Source organism: Blennius ocellaris (genome assembly GCF_963422515.1).
Source record: "Blennius ocellaris genome assembly, chromosome: 13".
Lineage (NCBI taxonomy): Eukaryota > Metazoa > Chordata > Actinopteri > Blenniiformes > Blenniidae > Blennius > Blennius ocellaris.
The window spans coordinates 19,973,181-19,995,494 of NC_137662.1; the positions used below are offsets into that span (position 1 = coordinate 19,973,181).

The 22,314-nt window shown below is 42.1% G+C and overlaps 1 protein-coding gene across 1 annotated transcript in view; it reads left to right on the top strand.

Moving 5' to 3' along the window:
* Positions 1 to 22,314, top strand: part of LOC308138553 (uncharacterized protein) — a 129,197-nt gene that overhangs the window by 76,508 nt on the left and 30,375 nt on the right. Inside the window, exons 11-26 of the mRNA XM_080507722.1 lie at positions 67 to 165; positions 359 to 457; positions 557 to 655; positions 758 to 955; positions 2,853 to 2,951; positions 4,923 to 5,021; positions 6,892 to 7,089; positions 7,271 to 7,369; positions 8,039 to 8,137; positions 8,233 to 8,331; positions 8,462 to 8,557; positions 10,761 to 10,833; positions 11,006 to 11,062; positions 15,849 to 15,972; positions 19,781 to 19,883; positions 20,991 to 21,100. Coding sequence (XP_080363848.1) covers positions 67 to 165; positions 359 to 457; positions 557 to 655; positions 758 to 955; positions 2,853 to 2,951; positions 4,923 to 5,021; positions 6,892 to 7,089; positions 7,271 to 7,369; positions 8,039 to 8,137; positions 8,233 to 8,331; positions 8,462 to 8,557; positions 10,761 to 10,833; positions 11,006 to 11,062; positions 15,849 to 15,972; positions 19,781 to 19,883; positions 20,991 to 21,100 — 1,751 coding nt within the window. The remainder of the gene's footprint in view (positions 1 to 66; positions 166 to 358; positions 458 to 556; positions 656 to 757; positions 956 to 2,852; positions 2,952 to 4,922; positions 5,022 to 6,891; positions 7,090 to 7,270; positions 7,370 to 8,038; positions 8,138 to 8,232; positions 8,332 to 8,461; positions 8,558 to 10,760; positions 10,834 to 11,005; positions 11,063 to 15,848; positions 15,973 to 19,780; positions 19,884 to 20,990; positions 21,101 to 22,314) is intronic.

The following is a 22,314-nucleotide window of genomic DNA, read 5'->3' on the forward strand; positions in this document are numbered from 1 at the left end:
TTTATATTAAGGTTTTTTTTCTCTCTATCTCTCTCTTTCTCTCTCTTTTTTTTTTTTGTATGCCAGAATGGTTTCACTCCACTTCACATCGCTTGCAAGAAGAACAGAGCCAAAGTGATGGAGCTGCTGCTGAAACACGGGGCATCTATTCAGGCTGTCACGGAGGTGCCGCACCACACTGGATCACATTTCATCTTTTTGACACTATCATTTTGCACTTGAACCGACTTCTATACATTTTAATTGAGCTTTCTATAGCCTGAGATGTTCAATTTATTAACAGACTATAAGTGGGTTAAAAGACTGTTTTTTTAATTTTGAGTTTGATGTGGAATTTTATTATTTATTTATGTTGCAGTCTGGTTTGACGCCGATCCACGTGGCAGCGTTCATGGGCCACGAGAATATTGTCCATGCACTGACCCACCACGGCGCATCGCCCAACACCACCAACGTGGTGAGAGGATCAATTTGACCGCGCTGTTTTCTACGTTTACGACGATATATTTCAAGGCTTATCTTCTGTTTCCGAGTTCTGATTCTGTGTTTCCTCCAGCGAGGAGAGACGGCGCTCCACATGGCGGCCCGGGCGGGCCAGGCAGATGTAGTCCGATACCTGCTGAAGAACGGCGCCAAGGTGGAGACCAAGTCGAAGGTGAGAATGCAGAACAACCTCATTATCGCTCAAAACAAAGGCAAATACTCGCCCTGAAAGTGGCGTGACCCTCCCCGTCTCCGTCCTCTACCTGCTCTGCAGGACGACCAGACGGCGTTACACATTTCCAGCCGGCTGGGGAAAGTCGACATCGTCCAACAGCTGCTGCATTGCGGCGCCTCGGCTAACGCCGCCACCACCTCAGGCTACACCCCACTTCACCTGGCTGCTCGGGAAGGGCACCAAGACGTTGCCACCATGCTGCTGGAGAACGGAGCCTCGCTCTCTTCCTCAACTAAGGTCGGTCTGACACTCAAAGAAAGAAAGAAATGCGTTAATTCATCCCGTTCACGCAGCAGTGCTGTGGTTTGTCCTCTGCATTTAACCCAGCCTGAAGGAGCAGTGTGCATGTTAGGGTGGAGACACACACTGCAGTCTCTCGTTGATACGGGGATTTGAACCAATGACATTGTGGTAATAAGCTCACTCCACAAATATTTTGGACACTACTGCCTCAGGTGTGGGGATGAAGTCATGGCACGTTTAATTGAATTGTGCTTCACAAGACATTTAAAATACCTTAAATAAACCTGTAACTACACTCCAGATCATGTCCCTTTACGTCAGTCCATTGTCTCGCCACTAGTGGGCATCAGTTGCTTTTTATAGTCTTGTGAATTCTTGCCATCTTTTTTTTCTCGAAAGTTCTGTTGCCTCAAAAAAAACAACAACAACCCATAATATCTTTTTCAACCAGATTTATGTATTAATATCAGAGACTGTTGGGGACTGAATGTATTTTGCTCTATTATCAAACACAATATTGATCTTTTCTTCCAGCGTTCACGTTCATATTTTTTCTGGTCCAGTAGTTTAAGACCCTTCTTGTTCATCGCTGGGGTTTTGTTTCTTTCTTCTTCTTTTTCAATCGATGCAGTGAACACATAATGAGGATTTTCGATGATGCTGTTCACCCCCGAGTCGAATTTCAACAATCAAGGTCATAAAGTGATGTGGAAGCGATTTGATAGTGCTGGTTTGTGCGTGTGCGTGTGCCATGTTGCTGGGGGGGCTTTCTCGGAAGGTGACCTCTGTTAGTGGAACAGATTAATGAAGGGTAAACCCCATGGTGCTCACTTTCTCTCCCACACACTCACGCACAGCATCTTGTGGGACGTTACCTGAGTCAGCTGTAGAGGGAAATGATGTGAGTTGCGAGAAACGACAGGATAGGATCCATATAATGACCCAATTCTGATGTTAATGAAGCAAACCCATGAATAAATTCACAACACATTGAAAGATTTTGAACTAATCTTCTCTAAAATGACCCTGTACTGTATGTGCCATCTGAATAATGCTATTCACTCAAATGAGGTCATGTGTTTCAGAGCGTGGAACAGGGATCTGTGGGAGTCCCACATTCTGCTGAAAGATATGACCCAATGTCTTTAAATATATCACACACACACACACACACACACACACACACACACACACACACACACACACACACACACACACACACACACACACACACACACACACACACACACACACACACACACACACACACACACACACACACACACACACACACAGAATGGAAGCCAAAATTATCATTACCACGATATACAGCAAACGATGGTAGATATTTTCAATACATGAGGAAATGAGTACATTCTGTTTACTTGTTTACTTCTTGGGAATGGTAAGCACTTTTTCCATTTATGTGTTTAATATATGATTATCAATATGCGACTACTGTATATAATATTATATAAACAAACCAGCGAAAATAACAAAACGCTACAGAAAGTATTAATGATGTTAAGTAAACAATACTATGAAGTCATGTCGTATCATTTTATTGGGGATGATAAAGTTGGTATATCAAGTTGTCTTTCTTTCATATGTTTTTGGGTTAAACCTCCTTTTTGTGTATATACGTATCCGTGAACAAATATAACCAAAGTACAGTACAGTCCTTCATGTTTTGCCTTATTCATTACATTTAGTTAATTAAAACTGCGACAAACTATTTTTACGCAATGATCAGGCTCATTTTATCCAATAAGGTCTGACCTAATACAATCCCAACAGTGACTTCCTTTTCAAGGACCATTCTGCACTGCTGCTTCTCTCATATCTTTTATGGACTTAACTGAGACCACGTTTCCTATTTTGTGTTTAACAGAAAGGGTTCAGTCCGCTACACGTGGCGGCAAAGTACGGCAAGATGGAAGTGGCCAGTCTGCTCCTCCAGAAAAGGGCTGAACCTGATGCTGCTGGAAAGGTGAAATAACTGAAAAACACTAGAATTCTGGCATACAACTGCCTTTAGAAGGCTATTTTTATCGGGACCACCATTTAAGAGTGTTATCAGATGTGCTGCTGTTGGAAAACATGAGCCATGTTGAGAAGAAAGGGCCACAGGGAATTTGAGAATATGCCAACAATAAAATTCCCCCCTTTACAGCTGCATTTTTTTTTTTTATTTGCTGTTATTTTCTTATATAGTAATGTGCAAAGATTAAATATAGCTGACGGTGTGTCAGACAGTGAACTTTTCCTATTTAGACTTGACTGATAAGTGGCTCAAATCTGAGCGTCATTCAGATAATGTGAACATTTATCAATTGTGTTCCCCCGCTGGTATGCAGCATGACAGTGAGAGAATAAACAGAGCTCTTTTGAAGTTGTTTTCCAACCCGCAGCTGGACTCGGGCTGGTGATGTGGGGGTAATCGTGTGGCAGACTTCGGTCTGATCTCAGGCAAACGTCGCGAGCAGATGCTTGTCCTCGAACAAAAAAAAGCTTGTAGGCACATTTGCTTTTATTCCCCCGATACCACATACACACACACACACACACACACACACACACACACACACACACACACACACACACACACACACACACACACACACACACACACACACACACACACACGTGTCTTAGCCGCCATCTGAGAGCATTTAGCATAATGACACTCAGGTATGATAATGAAGTTTCCACCCTGTTTCGGTGTCATGTTAAAATCGAGGCCACATTGTCAAACACACAAAGCGGAATTATGTCTTTATTGCTGTTTAATTTGCTTTTCTCACATTTTGACTCAAAATACAAATGCATCGCTCCAGAAAATCTGGTAAAAACACATTGCCGCACACCCTGAAACTACAGGAAATCCGCTCTTTCATAGGAATTTGACGATTATTCTGAACTCTTTCCCTCATACCAAGTGACTCAGCCCCGCAAACTGAAAGGATACGAGTTGTGTTTGGTTTGAATGAACTACGGGTGTAGCTTAAAAACAAAATGCTTAGCTCACTATTTACACTTTACATCAGTGCTATTAAGAAAATTGTGGCCTCCTTCAAAACGTGAGACTTCATGCACATTTAATGGTCACACAGCATATGATATGGTGCAGATTTTTACCATGCCAACAGTTTTTCAATGAGAAACAACTATTAAGTGTTGGCGAGACACTGGAGGCATATATCTTCTCTATATATGTGCATGTTCATCAATTCTGGATTATTCTTTCAAAAGAAATAACTCTAAAACATAAGATTGTTGCGCAATCAACACAAATTCTGCTGCTTTTGCTGCTAGCACACTGCACCGCTTCCTACTGCTAAAGACAAATAACGTGTCAAGACGACTGTTATCCGCTTCAATGCGCATTCTCGCAATTTTGATGGCTTTGATGGATCGATGCTTGGGCTACAAGTATAATACACGTAAATATCCAATGACAGCAGTTGAGTTGCTTAATAAGGAAGGCAGACATCAAATTTTGACAACAAATAAAGTGCCATGTGGAATTAGTGGATTTTTTTTCAGGGGATTCTAAAAGCAAATTTGAAAATTCTGGAAAAAGATTTTAAGCATCTTCCATCTTCTAACTTGCTGTTATTTTAAACCGTCTCTTACATTAGATATTCATTGGTTTGATGTCCATCTTCCTCCATTCCTAACCATTTCTGTTGATTGATTTTACTTATCAGCGTGCCCATGGTTGTTTGTGTGAGTTGAGTGTTTTCTAATCTCAGCTGTGCTGCATGCCTGTGCGTGCGTGCGTGCGTGTGTGTGTGTGTGTGTGTGTGTGTGTGTGTGTGTGTGTGTGTGTGTGTGTGTGTGTGTGTGTGTGTGTGTGTGTGTGTGTGTGTGTGTGTGTGTGTGTGTGTGTGTGTGTGTGTGTGTGTGTGTGTGTGTGTGTGTGTGTGTGTGTTTCTGCATACGTGTCTGGGTGTTTTAGAGCGGGCTCACGCCACTGCATGTAGCCGCGCACTACGATAATCAGAGAGTGGCACTTCTGCTGCTGGATCAGGGAGCTTCCCCTCATGCTGCCGCCAAGGTATCAAACACAAACACACGTAAACATGCTCACGTGTTAATAACCACAGATTCCTCTCACTTGTGCTTCCGCTGTGGACTCAAGCCATTAATATTGTCCATGTAATGTGTGTGGCTCTCATGCTCACTTCCTCGTGTTTCATCTCATGAAGGCTTTTACATCATGCGTGAATGTGCAGGTTTTATCAGAGACTTTAAAACCACTCATCCAGTGTGGTTTGCAAGAGGCTATACTATTCCTTATTACTCACAGACTCAAACTAGCTCTTCCGGTGATGTGTTATGCAAGTTATAGATCATTTCATAGGACGTCGCTCCTCCTTATATTTGTTTCTGCCAAATTAAAAAAAACAACCATTTCCTTTTTGTTTAAGTATGTGACACACATAGGGTCAAGTTGGGGCTCCCCTCCTTTAAGATGTTGATAGTTTGTCAAAACCGCAGGAATAAGTATGAGCCGAAAGGCAGAAGGAAGCAAAAACAAGGCGGGGAATGCCTTTTTTGGCTGGTTGGACCGACATCCTGCCAAAGAGGAGACCGGGGCTTGTAAAACATATTTATCCCTTCTCACTTTCTTCCCTTTTTGTCACTGGCTCCATCTCCTCTGCAACCTGTATACATATTCCCTCCTTGGCTTTTCCTGCCTCCCACACTGTTAGTCATCTCTCTCTCTTGCCTCCCAGTTTCTCCAGCTATAAATTGTTTTTCATTTGGCTGGGATCTAAAGTTGGTGTGTTCAGTCTAATTTAAGTGCTTCTGGAAAGAGATCCATCTGTTTGTGTGAGAAGAGAACCTCCACACATACAATACTGGTGAATTTTCAGTTTTGTGTCATATAACACGCCTCATGTGCAATATCTCTGCCTGATATCTCGGGCCTGAAAAATCAGTGGAGTAATTCTCCACAGTGACACAGTCCAAGACATGAATCAGATGCAGTTCAAAGGAGGACAGGCTGGAAATTATGTATTACTCGCACATATTTCTTTTTTTTTTAGTACACACAGCAGAAACACGGTAAAAATGGTGACACAGTGACTTTGTATTTGTGTGTGGCTCTTCACTTTTTAACTCTTACCTCATCCTTTTACACATTCTTCTTAAAGCCAACATCACTGTGGACCAAAGACTTTTGAATAAAACCCACCTCACAGCCACATGTAGAGATCCCACCCGAGAAAAATTATATACACAAAATCTTGACTCTTGTTCAATAGTGTCTCCCAGGACCTCCGGGAATGGACATAGTGTATCAAGGCAGCTGCCAGCTTACTCTTCACTGTACATTAGTGATGATTCAACCTTCAGTTATTCTGGAAGATTATAATTTCAGCCACAATTATCAGTCAAAATATGTGAAGAATTACAAGGACTTGACTGACAAAAGTCCTGCTTTAAATAAGAGATATACTGTGTATTTATATCAAGGAGAAATTATTAAAACAAATTGACTTGGCCCACCACAATAGTCAGAAGAATTAAAAGCCCTTTGCAATTACATTTTTGTATGGATTTAATGCCTATATGTTGGTGGGGGTTTTTTTGTGTCGTGTGTTTACGTTGAAGATAAAAAAAAAAAGATCATGTGATGGGATGGAAAATGTTGACCAATATGCACATCCTCACTTACACGTCTATGTTTGTGGGAATCTGCATTTTCTCAGCATTTTCTTAAATATATAAACCCCTAGATTAAGTGAGAACAAATGCAGCCATAGCTACACCCACCGCTTTATCCATACATCAGCCTATAATGTATGAAGTGAATGCTATATACATTATAGAGTAGAAAAACCTTATTGAGCGTCATCTCTGCCCTTTCGTTTTCTGTCCAACTGTCTAAACTGACGTATCTCATGGCATTTGTACAGAATGGCTATACGCCTCTCCACATTGCTGCCAAAAAGAACCAAATGGACATCGGGACCACCCTGCTGGAGTACGGCGCAGACACCAACGCAGTGACACGGCAAGGCATCAGCCCCATTCACCTGGCAGCGCAGGAGGGCAGCGTGGACCTGGTGTCGCTGCTGCTCGCCAAGAGCGCAAACGTCAACGTGTGCAATAAGGTACAGTCGGTCACTATTAATATTGCTGTTTACACGTGCACTCGGCCCGCAGCAAAACTCGTCTCTCGCTCACAGTTCTCCGAATGAAACGGACCGTTTTGACCCCTGTTTGTGCTCTCATCAGTCCAGATTTATTTTGTTTGTGAACACGTGTTTGTGTCTGTCCTTTGCTTGTTCGCAGAGCGGACTTACACCACTTCATTTAGCAGCCCAGGAGGACAAGGTCAATGTTGCAGAAGTCCTTCTCAACCACGGAGCTGAAGTCAACACACAAACAAAGGTACAGTAATGCTTCCACACACACACACACACACACACACACACACACACACACACACACACACACACACACACACACACACACACACACACACACACACACACACACACACACACACACAGCTGTGGTTGAGGTCTGTCGCTCACTTATCTACACTAATTTTTCACTTTACTATCCATGTTTGTCGTATTATTTTGTATAGTTTCAGTATATTTGCTGCTTTACCCATTACAACTAATTGAACTTTAATCTGATTGTACCAATGGTGCACTGCACTCTGCAGCAAACACACATTCACACACCCAAATACATACATGTTGTAATATTAGGCCTCTCATCTTAAAAGGCTGCTCACGTCCATTGAGGCAGACCTGCGGCCATCTGAAGGTTGGCCTAACGCAAGGTTGTTTTGTCAGTGTTTGTGCTGACAGGGCAAATGTTTACAGCACACAGGTTATTCTCTCACTGATCTCCATCATCCTCATGCACATGCACATAATTCAGAGAGGAATTGAAATGTGATATACCTTTTGTAGTTATATTTAGAATCTGAAGATGAAATAATATGAGGCCTCCTGACGGGGTTCAGTATTAATTATTGTTCCATTTTTTTATGTGCTCACCCTTGCATGTCTGCCTCACTTTGTATGTCTCCTGTCTTTCACGTAGATGGGTTACACGCCGCTGCATGTGGCGTGTCACTATGGCAATGCAAAGATGGCCAACTTTCTGCTGCAGAATCATGCCCGAATCAATGGCAAAACCAAGGTAAGCAAACCTGCACACGTTTACACACAGACTTTCTAAAAATGAGTGCTTTTTTTCTCCCTCTATTTGACTGATTGTGTCTCTGTCTGCCTTAGAATGGGTACACTCCTCTACACCAAGCAGCTCAGCAGGGCCACACCCACATCATCAACCTGCTGCTTCAGCACGGGGCCTCGGCCAACGAGCTCACCGTGGTCAGCACACAAACACGCACTCTCCGGCGCCTGATGAAATACTCAATGCGAGGGTGTTTTTTTATGTGTGTCTGTGTGTTTTCTGGGCATTCCCTGTGAATAATTTCCCCTTTGTCTTGCCTTTGTCCAGAATGGAAACACTGCCCTTTCCGTCGCCCGCCGTCTTGGCTACATCTCTGTAGTGGACACGCTGAGGCCCGTGACAGATGAGAACCTCAACACCATGGTGAGACGCCATCTCCTGAGTGCACTCCGAATTAGGAATAGTAAATTGTGGCAAAGGCATCCATTAAAGTAGATGTAACAATGAGCAAGCATTTGTGAGAAGTTGTTCTAAATAATTCACGTTGAGACAATGTGAACACATGCGAGGAGAAAGAATTCAGCATCAGCTTTAATTAGTGCAATACAGAGAGAAGCGTTTCCTTTGGCTGCTTTCTTTCAGGGTCGCGACAGCAGAGTTTGAGGACTTGAGGATAGAATTTGTTATAATTTGTTGTAGTTACACATTTTTGTTAAATATATTTAAAAGAAATTGAGCACTTATCTATATAAAAAAAAAAAAACCTGTGACCAAACTTGAATACATAAAATAATCTGTGAACATTTGATCACAGTTAAGGTTTTGTCACTCTCGGATATTTTGTATGCAGCTGCATGCACGGGTTCCTACCAGAGAAAGTTCTCCTTGGTGCATTCAAGGATTCTTTGACGTTTCAGATTTAAGAGCTGACTACTCAAGAACATTGCAACCAAGAGGAAAAAGCAGTAAAATAAGGAAATACGTGGACAGTGTTAGATAAATGGTGTTATCTTGTTTTAGGCTGCATTTGGAAGGTTACATTTCACACAGAAAAATAGGGCTAGGTAGTAGGAATCAATCTGCACTAATTGTAAGTAATTCTAAAGCTGCTATTAAGCAGATGTATCAAAATACATTGTTCAACCGACTCCTGTCCTAAATTAAGAACTTGGCCTACCAGCCAGCAGCACAAAATAAGTAGAGCAAGCTTCTGTCAAAGCAACAAATCGGATGGCAAGTCAGTCAGTCACTCTGTGTGTGTGTGTGTGAGAGGGAGCGAGAGAGTGAGAGACAGCGCGTGGATTAGAGCTTAAGGTTTCTCCTCATAGAGCAGAGGTCACAAAGGGTGATCTGATCAGTTCACGTGTCTGGCAGGAGGGACACTGGTGCGAAAATGGGGCAGAAAGAGAGGCGGGAGGGTGATGAGGAGGTGACGGCAGCGTGGCGAGGGCATTAAGTGAAGACATGGACACTGAGGTCGCTGACGATCCAGCGCAATCAGCAACAAAGTGTATTAGTCGTACTCGTCTCCACCTACAGTGGCACGAGTGCAAGTTCAAGGTTGTTTCGCAGCACCTTTGTGAGATTCTGCACTGAGCCCTCTGCTGTTGTTTTATGTTGCTACATCTGCAGCCAGTGACACGAGCCACAGCGACAATTACTATATATGATAAAAAAGTATAGGTAAAATAGTCATTTGGGATCATCAATTCTGAACTCATAGCAGCCAATGGTGAAAGCTCTCAGCGATTTAGTACTGTCAGATTTGGGTCATCTTTAAGATATACCTCCTAATTTTGTCACAGCAAATCTCTGGATGTGCCAACTCATTGCCATAGTCCATTATAAATAAAGTCAAAATGCACAAACCTTCACATGGTATGTTTTTCAACTTGAAAACGTGAAATATTGGTTTCATTAAAAGTAAGAGGGCATTGACTCTAAAATGTACTGAAGATATTTAAGTGAACTGCAGCTCTTTGAAGGATATTGTTTTGTTTTTTTAAGCCATTCATGTACGGCACAATATAATGCTGCTCTGCTCCATCATTGCTTATAACTATGTGGCTACTAATTCTCTGTCATAGTTCACAATTAGTGTATTTGTTTTTTTCCATTGGGACATTTTGTCAAAGTCGTGCAAAGTATTCTGTGTTTATGTTATTTTGCATGACAGTGGTTTCTGCCATTTCTATATAATATCTTTCAGAAATTGCAGAACTAAAAAAAACCCTAAATTGGATAACTGTCTTTAAAAAAATAATTCATTAAGTTTTATCATTGGAAAAGAAACTATGTGTTCTTTCACTGTTATTATTGGTCTGTTTGTTAAGAAAAGCAATCATTCACAAAAAAGTGAGGAATCCCTAATCATTGGCCTCTAAACCAAAATTAAGAATTAAGTTTTGCAATTTCAGGACAAATGTATGGAAATGCATCAGAACAACCAATGTCAATGTAATGTGCAGACATCTGAAAATCTTACTGGAATCAACATTTGTTCATTGAGTCTGGACTTTTTTCTATTTATCACCGACATAATACTCATCTGCATTTTGCAGAAATATAACATTGGTTTGGCACAACAGAATGTTTCAGTCCTGTATTTCCTTCTCTTTAATTGCAGAGTTCGTCTGAAAAACATAAAATCAACGTCCCAGAGACAATGAACGAGTTCCTCGACATGTCAGATGATGAAGGTACGTGAGCTCAAAACGTCTCTTCACTCACATTTCAACCCATTAAGTACTAAATTAAATACTTGGAATCATCGTATGACTTGATATTGACATCATTGTGTTGCACGATTCATGTTTTCTGTGCAATGTCGTATTATTTTCATTAACATGTGCATGTATCTAAATCACACAGTCCGGGCTAATGTGCCGGAAATTCTCAGTGAGGACTCTTTTTCAGATGTTGATGAAGGTATTTGTCCCTAGTTTGAATCCACTGTTCCTCTATTTGTTTGTTTGTGTTTCCTTTAAATGCAGCACACTTCTGCAGAACTCCTCCGCTTAAAGCTAACAATCCAGCCTTCGCTATTCTGCTTTGCAGCTTTGCTGTGTGCATTTTAATGTTGAACTCTCCAGACTAAACCAGAAAACACCCAGTGAGGACAATGTTGCACTGAGAACTGGTTATTGTATTTTGTTATCATGCTGTTTGGGCCCATCCCCAAACAGAACCGAAAGGAAGAGCAGAGCAGAAAACACTTTGTGTTGTTCACTTTGTCTGTCATTATGGTGAAGAAGAAAGTCTCCGCTGTTACATCTCAGAAAGTTGGTCAGCAGACTTTAAATTGTCTATTTCAGCCTTGAACCTGACAGGTCCTGTTTTTGTTCACAAACACGCACACACCGCTGATGTCATCAGCGCCGTGGTAACACGTTTGTTATTTTTATCAAACTCGCAAACCTCGAGTCTCGTCTTTCATGATTTACCTCACGTGACACAAGTTTCATGTAGATCCCAACATTTCTTTGGGACTTAATAAAAACAAGGTCAATTTAACTCCTAGTATGATTCTGCTGAAGGATATACCTGCATAGAAGTTTCATATATAATATACTTAATGTGTACAATAAATATCAATAAATAGATAAAGTCAGAAGCTGTTAGCCAAATCCGAAGAAGGCCAAAGTTTGTGATACAAATCCCATTGTTTGAGGCTGCCCACTTCAGATCTCTGTCCTTTGTTTTGGAACCCCAGAGCTAACATGCTTGTAAAATTGATGAGCTTGTTCACGGGCTGTTGCTTGGGGGACCATCGGGAGAGTGTGGAGTTTCTGTGTCAGGTGACGCAGCCAGACTCGACGCGTATCGGGTGATATTAGATGAGTTTGTTCTGGCGCTCCATTATGAGGATCTTCATTGGCACAGCGTGTTATCACTACCATGGAGGAATTATAAATAAGAGTATCCATGGCCTTGTGGACTCTACATAAACAGTTTATAGTTTATACTGTGTACATAATTCATCAGCCTTGTACTTGATATTCACTCAATCCAGTTGCAGCAGCAGCAGCAGCACACCGCTTCCACTTTTACATTCAGGCCTGTGTTGTCTCATTATCACTGGATGTTTCTGCCCTGGGCGTGTGTGCGTGTGTGTGTGTGTGTGTGTGTGTGTGTGTGTGTGTGTGTGTTTCTAAAGCTGGAGTTACAGAAAGTAAAGAGTTTCCACAACTCTCTTTAATCCTATGTGGGGGATGTCAATCCTATTAGGCTGCAGGTTACAGTGACTACTCTGCTAGGTGTTTGTGGCCTGTCTGTGCAATTACCTGATCATCTGATGTTGTTTTCAGACTCCTATAGCTTCTCATTGCACCATCTATAGAAAACCACTGTCGTCTTCTCAGTATCTCCTCAATACATTAGCGCTCAGATTAACTGACAAACGACATTTGCGTAATTCTGCTATGATGACACATTGTTGTGCAAGCGTGGGTCAATGTGTCCAACATGAAGAAGGAAGACAGAAGTGTTGCTCAAGAATAAAAGAAAATCGCTTAAGCTGGCACCATGTGGTGATTTCGTCACTTTCTTTTTAGTCTAGCTATCATTATCATGCAGCTGACGGTCTATGGAAGAAGAAACGGCAGAGAGAGAAAGTTTGCTTCCTCTCCTCCACTGTGGTTCCCAAGCCGTGGCTGTCAGCTGACTATGCGCTCTCCATAAAGCGTTAAACTCTTCCAGAGTTGATGCTCTTCAGCTATTTGTTGTGCCTGGGACCCATGGACACACGGGCTCGCTCTCTCTCGCTCTCTCTCTCTCTCGCTCACTAAATCCAATGAGATGAGCTTTTCTTTGAGCCGCCTGGAGGAGATTTAACCCCGGTGTGGCCGCCGATGGTCAGATGGCGTTTGACTTGTGATATTTCTTGTCCAGCGTTGAGTTCTGTTTTTGCAGCAAAACTTTTTGAGCTTGAGTTGCGCGTCTTTAGCGGAGACTGAGAGCGTCCATTTGAGCGCACCAGCACCAAAACGCGCACTTCGGATGGAGTGGAGTTAAGTGTTCGGGGTGAAGAGAGGGCAACTTTTTTTTTTTTTTCCAGAAGCACTGAATGGACTACTTGATAGTCTTAAACTCACTTAGGATTTTTAAGTTCTTCGGTTTTTCCTTGGGGACGTTTTGTGTCGTAAACCGCTCAGAGAGAATATACGCGGAGCTGCGATGAACATGGAGAAAGGTGAGTCAGAAAAGTTTGGTGCATTTATGCAGTAACACAATATCCACAATGAAGTGGAAAAAGGTGCAATAATGTGATCTCTGCACGTGGATTGAAATATTTATTTAGTGTCTTTTTAGAGCGATATGTGTTTTGTTGATTAATCCAGAGGATCTTTCAGCTTAACTGACACGCTCCTGCAAGGGAGGTGTGTTTCTGTCCGCGGGGGGTAGGTGGGGTGTGTGTGCGGGGGTATCTGAGCTTCAATGGGACAATGATACATTATTATAGCCGCTGGGAGCCGATTGTTTCCCGGTAGTGTCAAGTCGGACAGAAATAGCTACAAGAAGTCAGGTGACTCGATGATCACCAAAATAAAAGACACTCCGCAGCAGTCTGCAGTGATATGCAAACTTTAGCTTTGCAATTGGATTTTTTTTCCATCTTTATGAATACATTATTATCTCAGCTTGGATACGATTGTATTTGTTGTTTGAAAATTTACTTGTCAGTGGTTGAATTCCTACACACCTGTTGTCTGATCCAGGGTTGTTTTTTTTATTTTTTTTTATTTTATGACCAAATTAAGTCACTGTCACTTTCTACCAAATCAAATTTACATGGAGCCACAAAACACATTTGACATTTAAAGTGAGGCTCTTAAAGTTTCATATATAGTTTTGATATAGGAACATAAAGTGTGTCTTATGTTGCATATGTGAAGTTTCAGTTTCAATTTAGGTTGGTAAATATTTCACTACATTTTCATCTTTTTGGATGCTATTTTAGAGATTTCAAATTTCATATTCTGTATTTTTGAAACAATTCTGACATTTGAGCTGTTTTAATTATATTTGAACTTTTTAAGCACTTGAATGTTTTTCCCCAATCTTGAAAACTTTTCCTTTTAGAAATCTTACTCATAGTTGGACAGTAAATTATCCCTAAGGACAAGTTTTTGTTGTATGGTCCTGGACTATCTTTGGGACAAGAGATTACAGAGAGGGTCACAAAGTTTCTCTACTCTATGGGTTTGGGTTTATGCATGATAAGCAGGAATCATTTTTCTGCTCCTTAATTGATATTGGTGAGTAGTAGAACCACTTTCTTTCAAAGGTGTCGGAATTAAATCTGCACCTTTCAAAGTTAGGCAAAGTTGCTTTTGTTTTGGGGACCCCACTTTTGTATGTTAGTGAGCATTAATTTATAAGGCGTTACAGCCTTCTTTGGGGCCAGTTGGTGAGTGGCTGGGGCCAGGGGAGAAAAGAGTTATGAGCAGAAGACAATGAGAATGATTTTTAAAATATTATATATATATATATATATATATATATATATATATATATATATATATATATATATATATATATATATATATATATATATATATATATATATATATAACACAGTAATAGTCAGGTAACACAACAACCTTTTTATTTATTTCCATTACTCTCTTGAGGGTTCAATTTACTTTTCTTTTTATAAAAAAATTGGAATCGATGTGTATACTGACAAAAAATATAAATATAAATCCAATGTTTCCATGGATAATGAAGTCTAACAAAGTAACCAAGAGATGACAAAACAAATTGAATGATTGACAATTGTTTTTCTGTATAATCTACAGCTGTTATAAACAGACCCTGTTTATTGCCTGTGTGTAGTTTCATCATCTGAATTCGGTATACTTGTTTTCTTTCTGGTCTTCTTTTGAATAGATGAAGTCAGTCTTAAAAAAAAACAATCATTCAGGCAAAAAGATGTGTGGTTGGAAAATAATCTTGGTTCATGTTGCGACAAAGAAACAGTAATGCATGGACCATGCATTTGCAAAATTGGCACATTTTAGTCTCCCGCTTGGAGGTGCGCTGCAGCGTGGAGTGTTCTTATTGTGAAGCGCGCCGGTGGATGCGCTCTGGGTGCGCGCTCCGGCTTGCCGCTGCCGGTGGTTGCTGGTGGTGTGTGATCGGAGTGCGGCAGTATTGAAGGCAGGGGGAGGGGCTGCGGTGCAGGAGCAGAGTGTTGCAGGCAGGACAGAGCGCCGGACATGAGGGAGAAGGAGAAGCACTGTCGCCGCTCCGGCGGTTTCATTGACCGGCGCGTCATCGTCCACCGGTCCGCTGATCGAGGTGCGCTGCGCTCCCTGCGTCATCTTGTGCCTTATTGTGCTTTTTACGGTTCAGAACCTGCTGCTCCGTGTGAGTCCCGAGAAAGGAGCTGCGTGAGGTTTTCCAGGAGAGCTCCTGATGTGCCGCAAAGTGGCTTTGCTGCTGCTTCTCTAATATTGTTTCTGTCCAGCATCGCTGCGGCCGAGGGCTCCAGCTTGATGATCAGTCTTAGATTAAAAAAAAAAAAAAAGTTGCAATGTGGCAGCTTGGTGATGAAATTCATCCCAGGCCCTCTTTCTGGAATCTAATCAAATAACAGAGAAGGGCTGGAGCTGAGATCGAGTCTCCATGCTGGGGTGCCGCATCACCCCCCTCTTTGGATGTGATTGTGAAGTTAACATTTGGATTATTTATGATTTCCTCTCTCCATCAGGTGAGGATGCGATGACCGGGGACACAGACAAATACTTGCGGCCTCAGGACCTCAAAGAGCTGGGGGATGACTCTCTCCCTCAGGAGGGCTACATGGGCTTCAGCATCGGAGCCCGCTCAGCCAGGTAGGCACCTGTCATCCTCATCAGGTGCACATTAAAGATGATGATGCTGATGTAGTTTGGCGCAATGCTGTCTTTTTTGCCTGCCCCAACTTGTCCTCATGTTGTGCTCTTGGAGGAATTTGTTTACTGTTGATCGCCTCGACTTACACCGACCCTTATTGGCTATCGCCTGAAGAAGCAGCTGGAAAGATCTCACAAAATGATTCAGCGTTTTTAGTGACCTCATTAAAAGACCAGGCAAATGTTCGCAAACATCCTGTAGCTTCAACTCGAGCTTTAAAAGTCAAGATCCCTTTCTGATTGTCCTTGGTGAGCAGCTGCACTCAGGATTGACTACATGGCGAAATAGTGGACAAAGTATGACGAGTGGAAACTGGCAGGCTTCAGTGAAAACACATCAGCGACACATGGAACAAGCGTTGAGTGTGTTGGAGACATGCTGACAGATGGCAGATACACTGTGATGGCTGGATTGATCAAACACACAAAAACAAAACCCAAAACAAACAACGCAAACTGTGACAGGAAGCTGCTAACGTCAGTAGGGCACCACAAACACTGGAAACGATGAACTAAATGGAGATTCCCTGTAAACAAGTGGAAAAAGTCTGGTAGAATGTTGCTCATCTGCAACAATAAATTTAAGTTCAGATTTCTTTTCAATAAATGAAAGATTAAACTTGATTTAATAAGCAAAAATAATCCAGCTGTTTAGGAATTGACTACAGTTTATTTCTTGCAATTGAATTTACATTAATTGGGTTTTAAAAATGTGTCTTAGGAGGAATGTATATATAATCCAGTGAAATGTAGTAATTTGTTGATCATTGAATGTGTGATGATGAGCAAAGTCTTTTTTTCCCTTTTCCTTGCCTTTTTGTTTGTGACATCGACATTGCATGGTTTGCTTTCTGACTGGGCTGCACACACATGAACTCATCCAAACCGGGTAAACGACTGTAAAAACCTGGTCGTAGTTCGCAACCATGCAAAAGCACAGCATCAATGTCATTTTGCACAACACGAAAAGACAGCCTCGCTCAAACGTCTTCAAAATGCTTTGCTTTTCACTCTGCTATTTTGTTCTTTTCCTTGTTCCCCTGCACCCTGTCCCTCATTCTAGCCCTAGAATCAGGTAAGAAAAGAGTAGTAGATGTAGTAGCAGTAGTAGGAAACACTAGCTGTGAATGGTGTCTCTCCTTTGTGATCATTCAACCACCGTTTAACACCCACGTTCACAAAACTCTAACCTGAACCACCAGTCACCCATATGTGCGTTGATGTTTAATCTCTGTGGTTACAGATTTTGTCACCATGTTGCTGTTACGTGTTGTATTTTGACTCCATCTCTCCATTTAAGCTGATCAGCACTCATGTTATTCTCTCACCTGTCTGAGAAATGTTTGCTGTGTTTATAATTAATATATTGTTTAAGGCCATTTTGCTGGACATGAGATGATTTAAAAAAAGAATAAAGCTGTTGCTGTGTTTTGTGCAGACTTTTGGTCCAACTTGCGTTGGAGACTTATCCCCTTGTAACTATGTGGCTTGTTATGAGGTGGTACTCGATGTTCGAGTGTCACAGAGTGTAACTTCCAGGGATCAAATACATCATTCTGGTTGTGACTTTTCATTCTGTTATACAGCATATTTCATGCTAGTTGATCAAGACGCCCCTGAATTATTAAATGTGATTCTTGCTGGTGACGTGACGGTCTGCAGAGATGGAAATATCACAACTTTAGATCTCTCACCATTTACAAATCAACCGAATTACACTTTTGCACACGTACTGTATTACTATTGATGTGCATTGGGACAGTTTTCTTGGACCATGCACAATATAGCACATATTTGTCTTTATATGATATCAACATGTACAAATGATGCATTGTGCATCCACGCTTTGCGTGTCTACATTCCTGACTAATCAGAGTGAGCCCTTCTGCCCCAAAAGCTTGAAGACTGAGTGGCTGACGCCACAAAGTGTGTGCAGGAAGAAACAAACAGGGCCTAATCACAGCGGGTGGAAATTATGGCAAAGACAAAGAGCAAAAAAAAAAAAAAAGTGATCCACTTAAATGCTACTTAAATGCTTGTGTTTATGGCAAATTGTACTGTCATCACAACACTTCACCTTCACCTGATGTTGTGCAGCTCTTCTTGAAGCCGGCAAACTTTACATAAACAATGATCGGCGAAAGCGAGAGCGCCATAAGACAATTCTTGCCTTGTTTCAGTGTTTTTGGAAAATGAAACTCTTCGCCGTGAAAGTGTGTGTGTTTGCTGCGGAGCATGTACCACAACAAACACATATTGTAGTCATTAATGTTTGATGATCCATATATGGCAAATACGCAACTTTGAGGTATGCATGTGAGGTAGGAATTAAGCCGTGCAAAGGAGAAACCAATCTTCAGCTTAGCTGGTTGTAGGTGGAAACTGCAATGTCTGGTCACTGCAATATGACTCTGAAATGGACAAAGAGGTGATGGGGGCGCTTTATGGAGAAAAAGAATGCGCAGAAATAGCAGCTGACATTAAACAACTGCGAGAAGGAACAAGAAAGGAAGGAACACGGGAGGAGAACAAATGTGAAAAAGAGGGGGTGGAGGATGGATGGAATGAGAAGGAGGAGGAAGCTGTGAAGAACAAACAGAGTCGGGGGTGAGAACAGGGGGAGAGGAGGATGAGGGTGGAGGGGCGGCATGGTGCTGCCATGCCAGCGAGTCCATTCAGTCTGCACAGAGTTGCTCGGTAACTTCCATGGCGGGGTAGGCAGGCTGTGCTGAATAGAGGGCTTCTCTCTGTGCTGAATAGTGTGCCCACTCAAACACGCTGAGCTCTGCATTCCCCCCTCTTTCTACCCACCCTGTTACCCCCCCTCTCGCCTCTGTGCTCTCACACGCGGCGCATCAATACACCCATACAGTACACACTTGGAGAATATAAGGCGCAGAGTTGTCAGCTTTGTTGCAGGGCACTGCATTCGTTTTCTAAGCCCATATCATGCAGAGACATGCAAAAACATGCTACCTGTGGACCTGTTAACACAAAAACATGCATTTTTCAGTAACTGTATAGTCGCTGCATGTTTATATGAAATTTTCTGTGATGATCAATTAAATCCCTAAGGTCAAAATGGTACAAGTTACAATCCTGAAAATGGCTCTACAACACTGCATTGAGCATCAGAGGCTGCACAAATAGGCACACGTCACCGCACACGGCCATAAAACAGACTGCAGCAAGACAGACAGAAAGGACCAGCTTTCCTTTTTTTGTATAGTGCTGCTCTGGATCGGGTGTAGGTCAGCTAATCTTAGAATGAAACAATGTCAGTCTTTGAGCTCAAGTCAGATTTAACAGTTGAGGAAACCTTTTTTGAGTGATTTGTGCTAAAAAACTCACCCGTTTGTGACCTTTCCTTTCTTGCTGATACACACAGTCCTCTAATCTGTCATGTTGTATCACTTAGGCCCGCAGTCATAGCCATTATAACCACACCTTCATATAGAAATAGTTTTGTTCTCTTCCTCTTTTTCCTCTATCTCTTAATGCAAACACACTGACCTCACTCTCATTTCCATCTCTGAATAACCCGCTGCAGTATCTTATCGTCGTTCAACTCCGGGCTCTCCCGCCCCTCTCTATTTCCCCTCTTGATACGTTTCGGACTCAGTAAAGTGAAGCCTGGTTCCCTGGAAGTTGCATGTAGTAATGGATTCCTTGCTTTTTGTTTTGTGCCACGTGCCCCTACCCTTCGCTTGTTGTTACCCGCGGCGTTGGGTTGCGTGGTAACGTGTAGCCTCCGCTCCTTCAGTTCGGATAGGTCCAACACGCTCAACCGGAGCTCCTTCGCCAGGGACAGTATGATGATCGAGGAGATTCTCGCCCCCACCAAGGACACGGTAAGATCTCTTTTTGCTGGTCCTCTTCATCTTTTGGGTTTCCTCCCATTCCTTACCTCTCTGTCTCCCAGTATAGTCAACTTTTGACCTCCCTTTCTCCAAGTCTATATGCTGGTTCTATCTCCTTTTGGTGGTTTTGCTGTTTTTCATTAATAGTTGAACAATTTTTCTAGTAATTTTACCCGTCTTACACAAAGGTCGTGACAGAAGTCGCAGTCGTACCTGTTTGACTGCTGAGAATGTGTGTATAGCACCTTCATGAAGAGTTCATCTTATCAGAGAAGCTTTGGACAACACCTTTGCCTTTTCATTGAAAACCTGATTGTTCTGCAGAACTCTTGTTAACAAACCATAACATGAACAACAATATATTGTTGGCTTTGGTGCCACCAGAGATTATAAGCTTAAATCAGTCTTGTTCTACTGTTAGTATACTTAGTGACTCATTTATTAGGATCTTACGGAATGGTCTCACTATCTTTTGTGGAAACTGAATGCGTCAGTAATAAAAAAAAAGCCACTTCTGAACCGTTTCTCTTCTCCCTTAAGCTTCAGAGTGTCTGTAAAGACATATCCTACTTGGTTGACCCACTAAATAAGGTATAAATGTCCACAGATGTCCCCGAGTCATCCATCAGTTTTGTTTTTTCTCAATCACAGTGGCTCAGTTCCTGACTCTCTTTATGTTTTTCGTATATTTGTTTGGGGTTGGTGCCCATTTTGTCTCATTCATCAGTGCCTTGTTTCGTGAATTGCTGTTTCCATGCTTTCTTCACTGTGAGTGCCATCATTCAGCGTTCAGATGCATACTTGTTGATTGGAGCCAGTTTGCAGTGTTCTTTTTTTCATACATCATAAGTTTTGCATGTTATTTTTAATGCCTTGTTACCTGACTGTGAAAAGACTCGACAGTGACTAACAAAAGACGTTGAAAATGTCTTTCATACCACGCGCGACACGTGCGTCATGAGAAAAAGAAACGAAGGCTACATCTCTCGGTTAAAATTTCTACACATTTATTCGTCTTGTTTTGTTGTTTTGGTTTCCAATATATTTGCAGCCAATACTTCACTATAAACCCTGTCTTGTTGACGTTTCTCCTCACAGCACCTTGCTGTGACCAGAGACTACAGCTCGGAGTGTATGCGACGGTATAGTTGGACTCCAGATACGATGGACCACAGCCACAACGCTGTGTCCAGCCCCATTCACTCCGGGTAAGAACTTCGAAACTCCCTCTCCTGCTCATTGGCAACACATGCCGGCATGCACAGTTATATAGTTTGGTGTGTACAAACAGGCTCTGCGTGCACGTCCAAAAGCCACTTTAGGTGCTTACTGCACAAAAGCTCCTGTGTTGTCTTTTGTTCTGCGAAGAGTCAATATTCAGCAAAGCCTGCAGTACTGGTGCAGACAAGGTGCAGGGCTGTGGGATTTCTGCAGTGCCGCTTCTGTACCTTATATTACAGCACCAAAAGACACGCTTCATCTGTTAAAGCCTTCACGTCATACCATAAAGTCTGGAGACACAATCCAGAAGTCCTCCTCCCCTGTTCACTGACATCGTGCTATTTCTATCATTACAGAAACAAAGTGCGCTCTCTGTGTGAGCTCATGGTACAGTGGCTCGTGTGTTTCATTTGGTTAAAGTAATAAGATCCCGCTTTCATGACATTGACATACTTTGAATAAATTACATCATGAAACGTTAAGGTGTGCTTTAAATAGCCGGTGCTCTCTCTGCACAGTGTTTTGAAATGAAGTGCTGGGATCTATCATGTCCAAGTTTGGTTCTTTGTCTATTTTTGGTTCATTGTTACGGCTTGTGAGCTTGTCTGTTTTAGCTTTTTGTACATTGTCACAGTGTGCCTAGCGGGTCTGCGGTTATTTATTCCGTTTCCCAAGTGTAGGTTTTCTTTTTTTTTTTGTTTTGCTTTGTTTTTAAGTCTCCTTTCATCTTTGGTCATTACCTCAGATCCCAGCAGCGATTGTCAGACATTGATACTAAAACTAGGTTCTGGGGGTTTGCCTCCTGCATTGTCTCCATGTGTTTATTTTGCAGCTTCTCCTCCCCGCTCCCTCAGTATGACTCCAGGTGATGACTGAGTTCGCTGCTTTCACCAATGATGCCGCAGTGATGTCACTCACTCCTCCACCTCTGTCCTCCCTCTCACCTCGCCACTGTCTCTCCTCTCTCCAGTCTGTGCTCGTCTCATCTGTGTGGTCTGGTGTCTCATTTGCACTGCTTAGATTACTAGAAGTGTGTAGTCGACGTGTTTGGGAGTTGTCTATTGATGTGACATCAATTTCTTACACAGGGCACACTAAGGTTAACATTTTTTGCAGGAAGTCTGCTATTTCAAACTTACGGATTATGAAAAGTTGCTTTGTAACAAAAACACGATCAGCACAAATAAGATCCATATTTTAC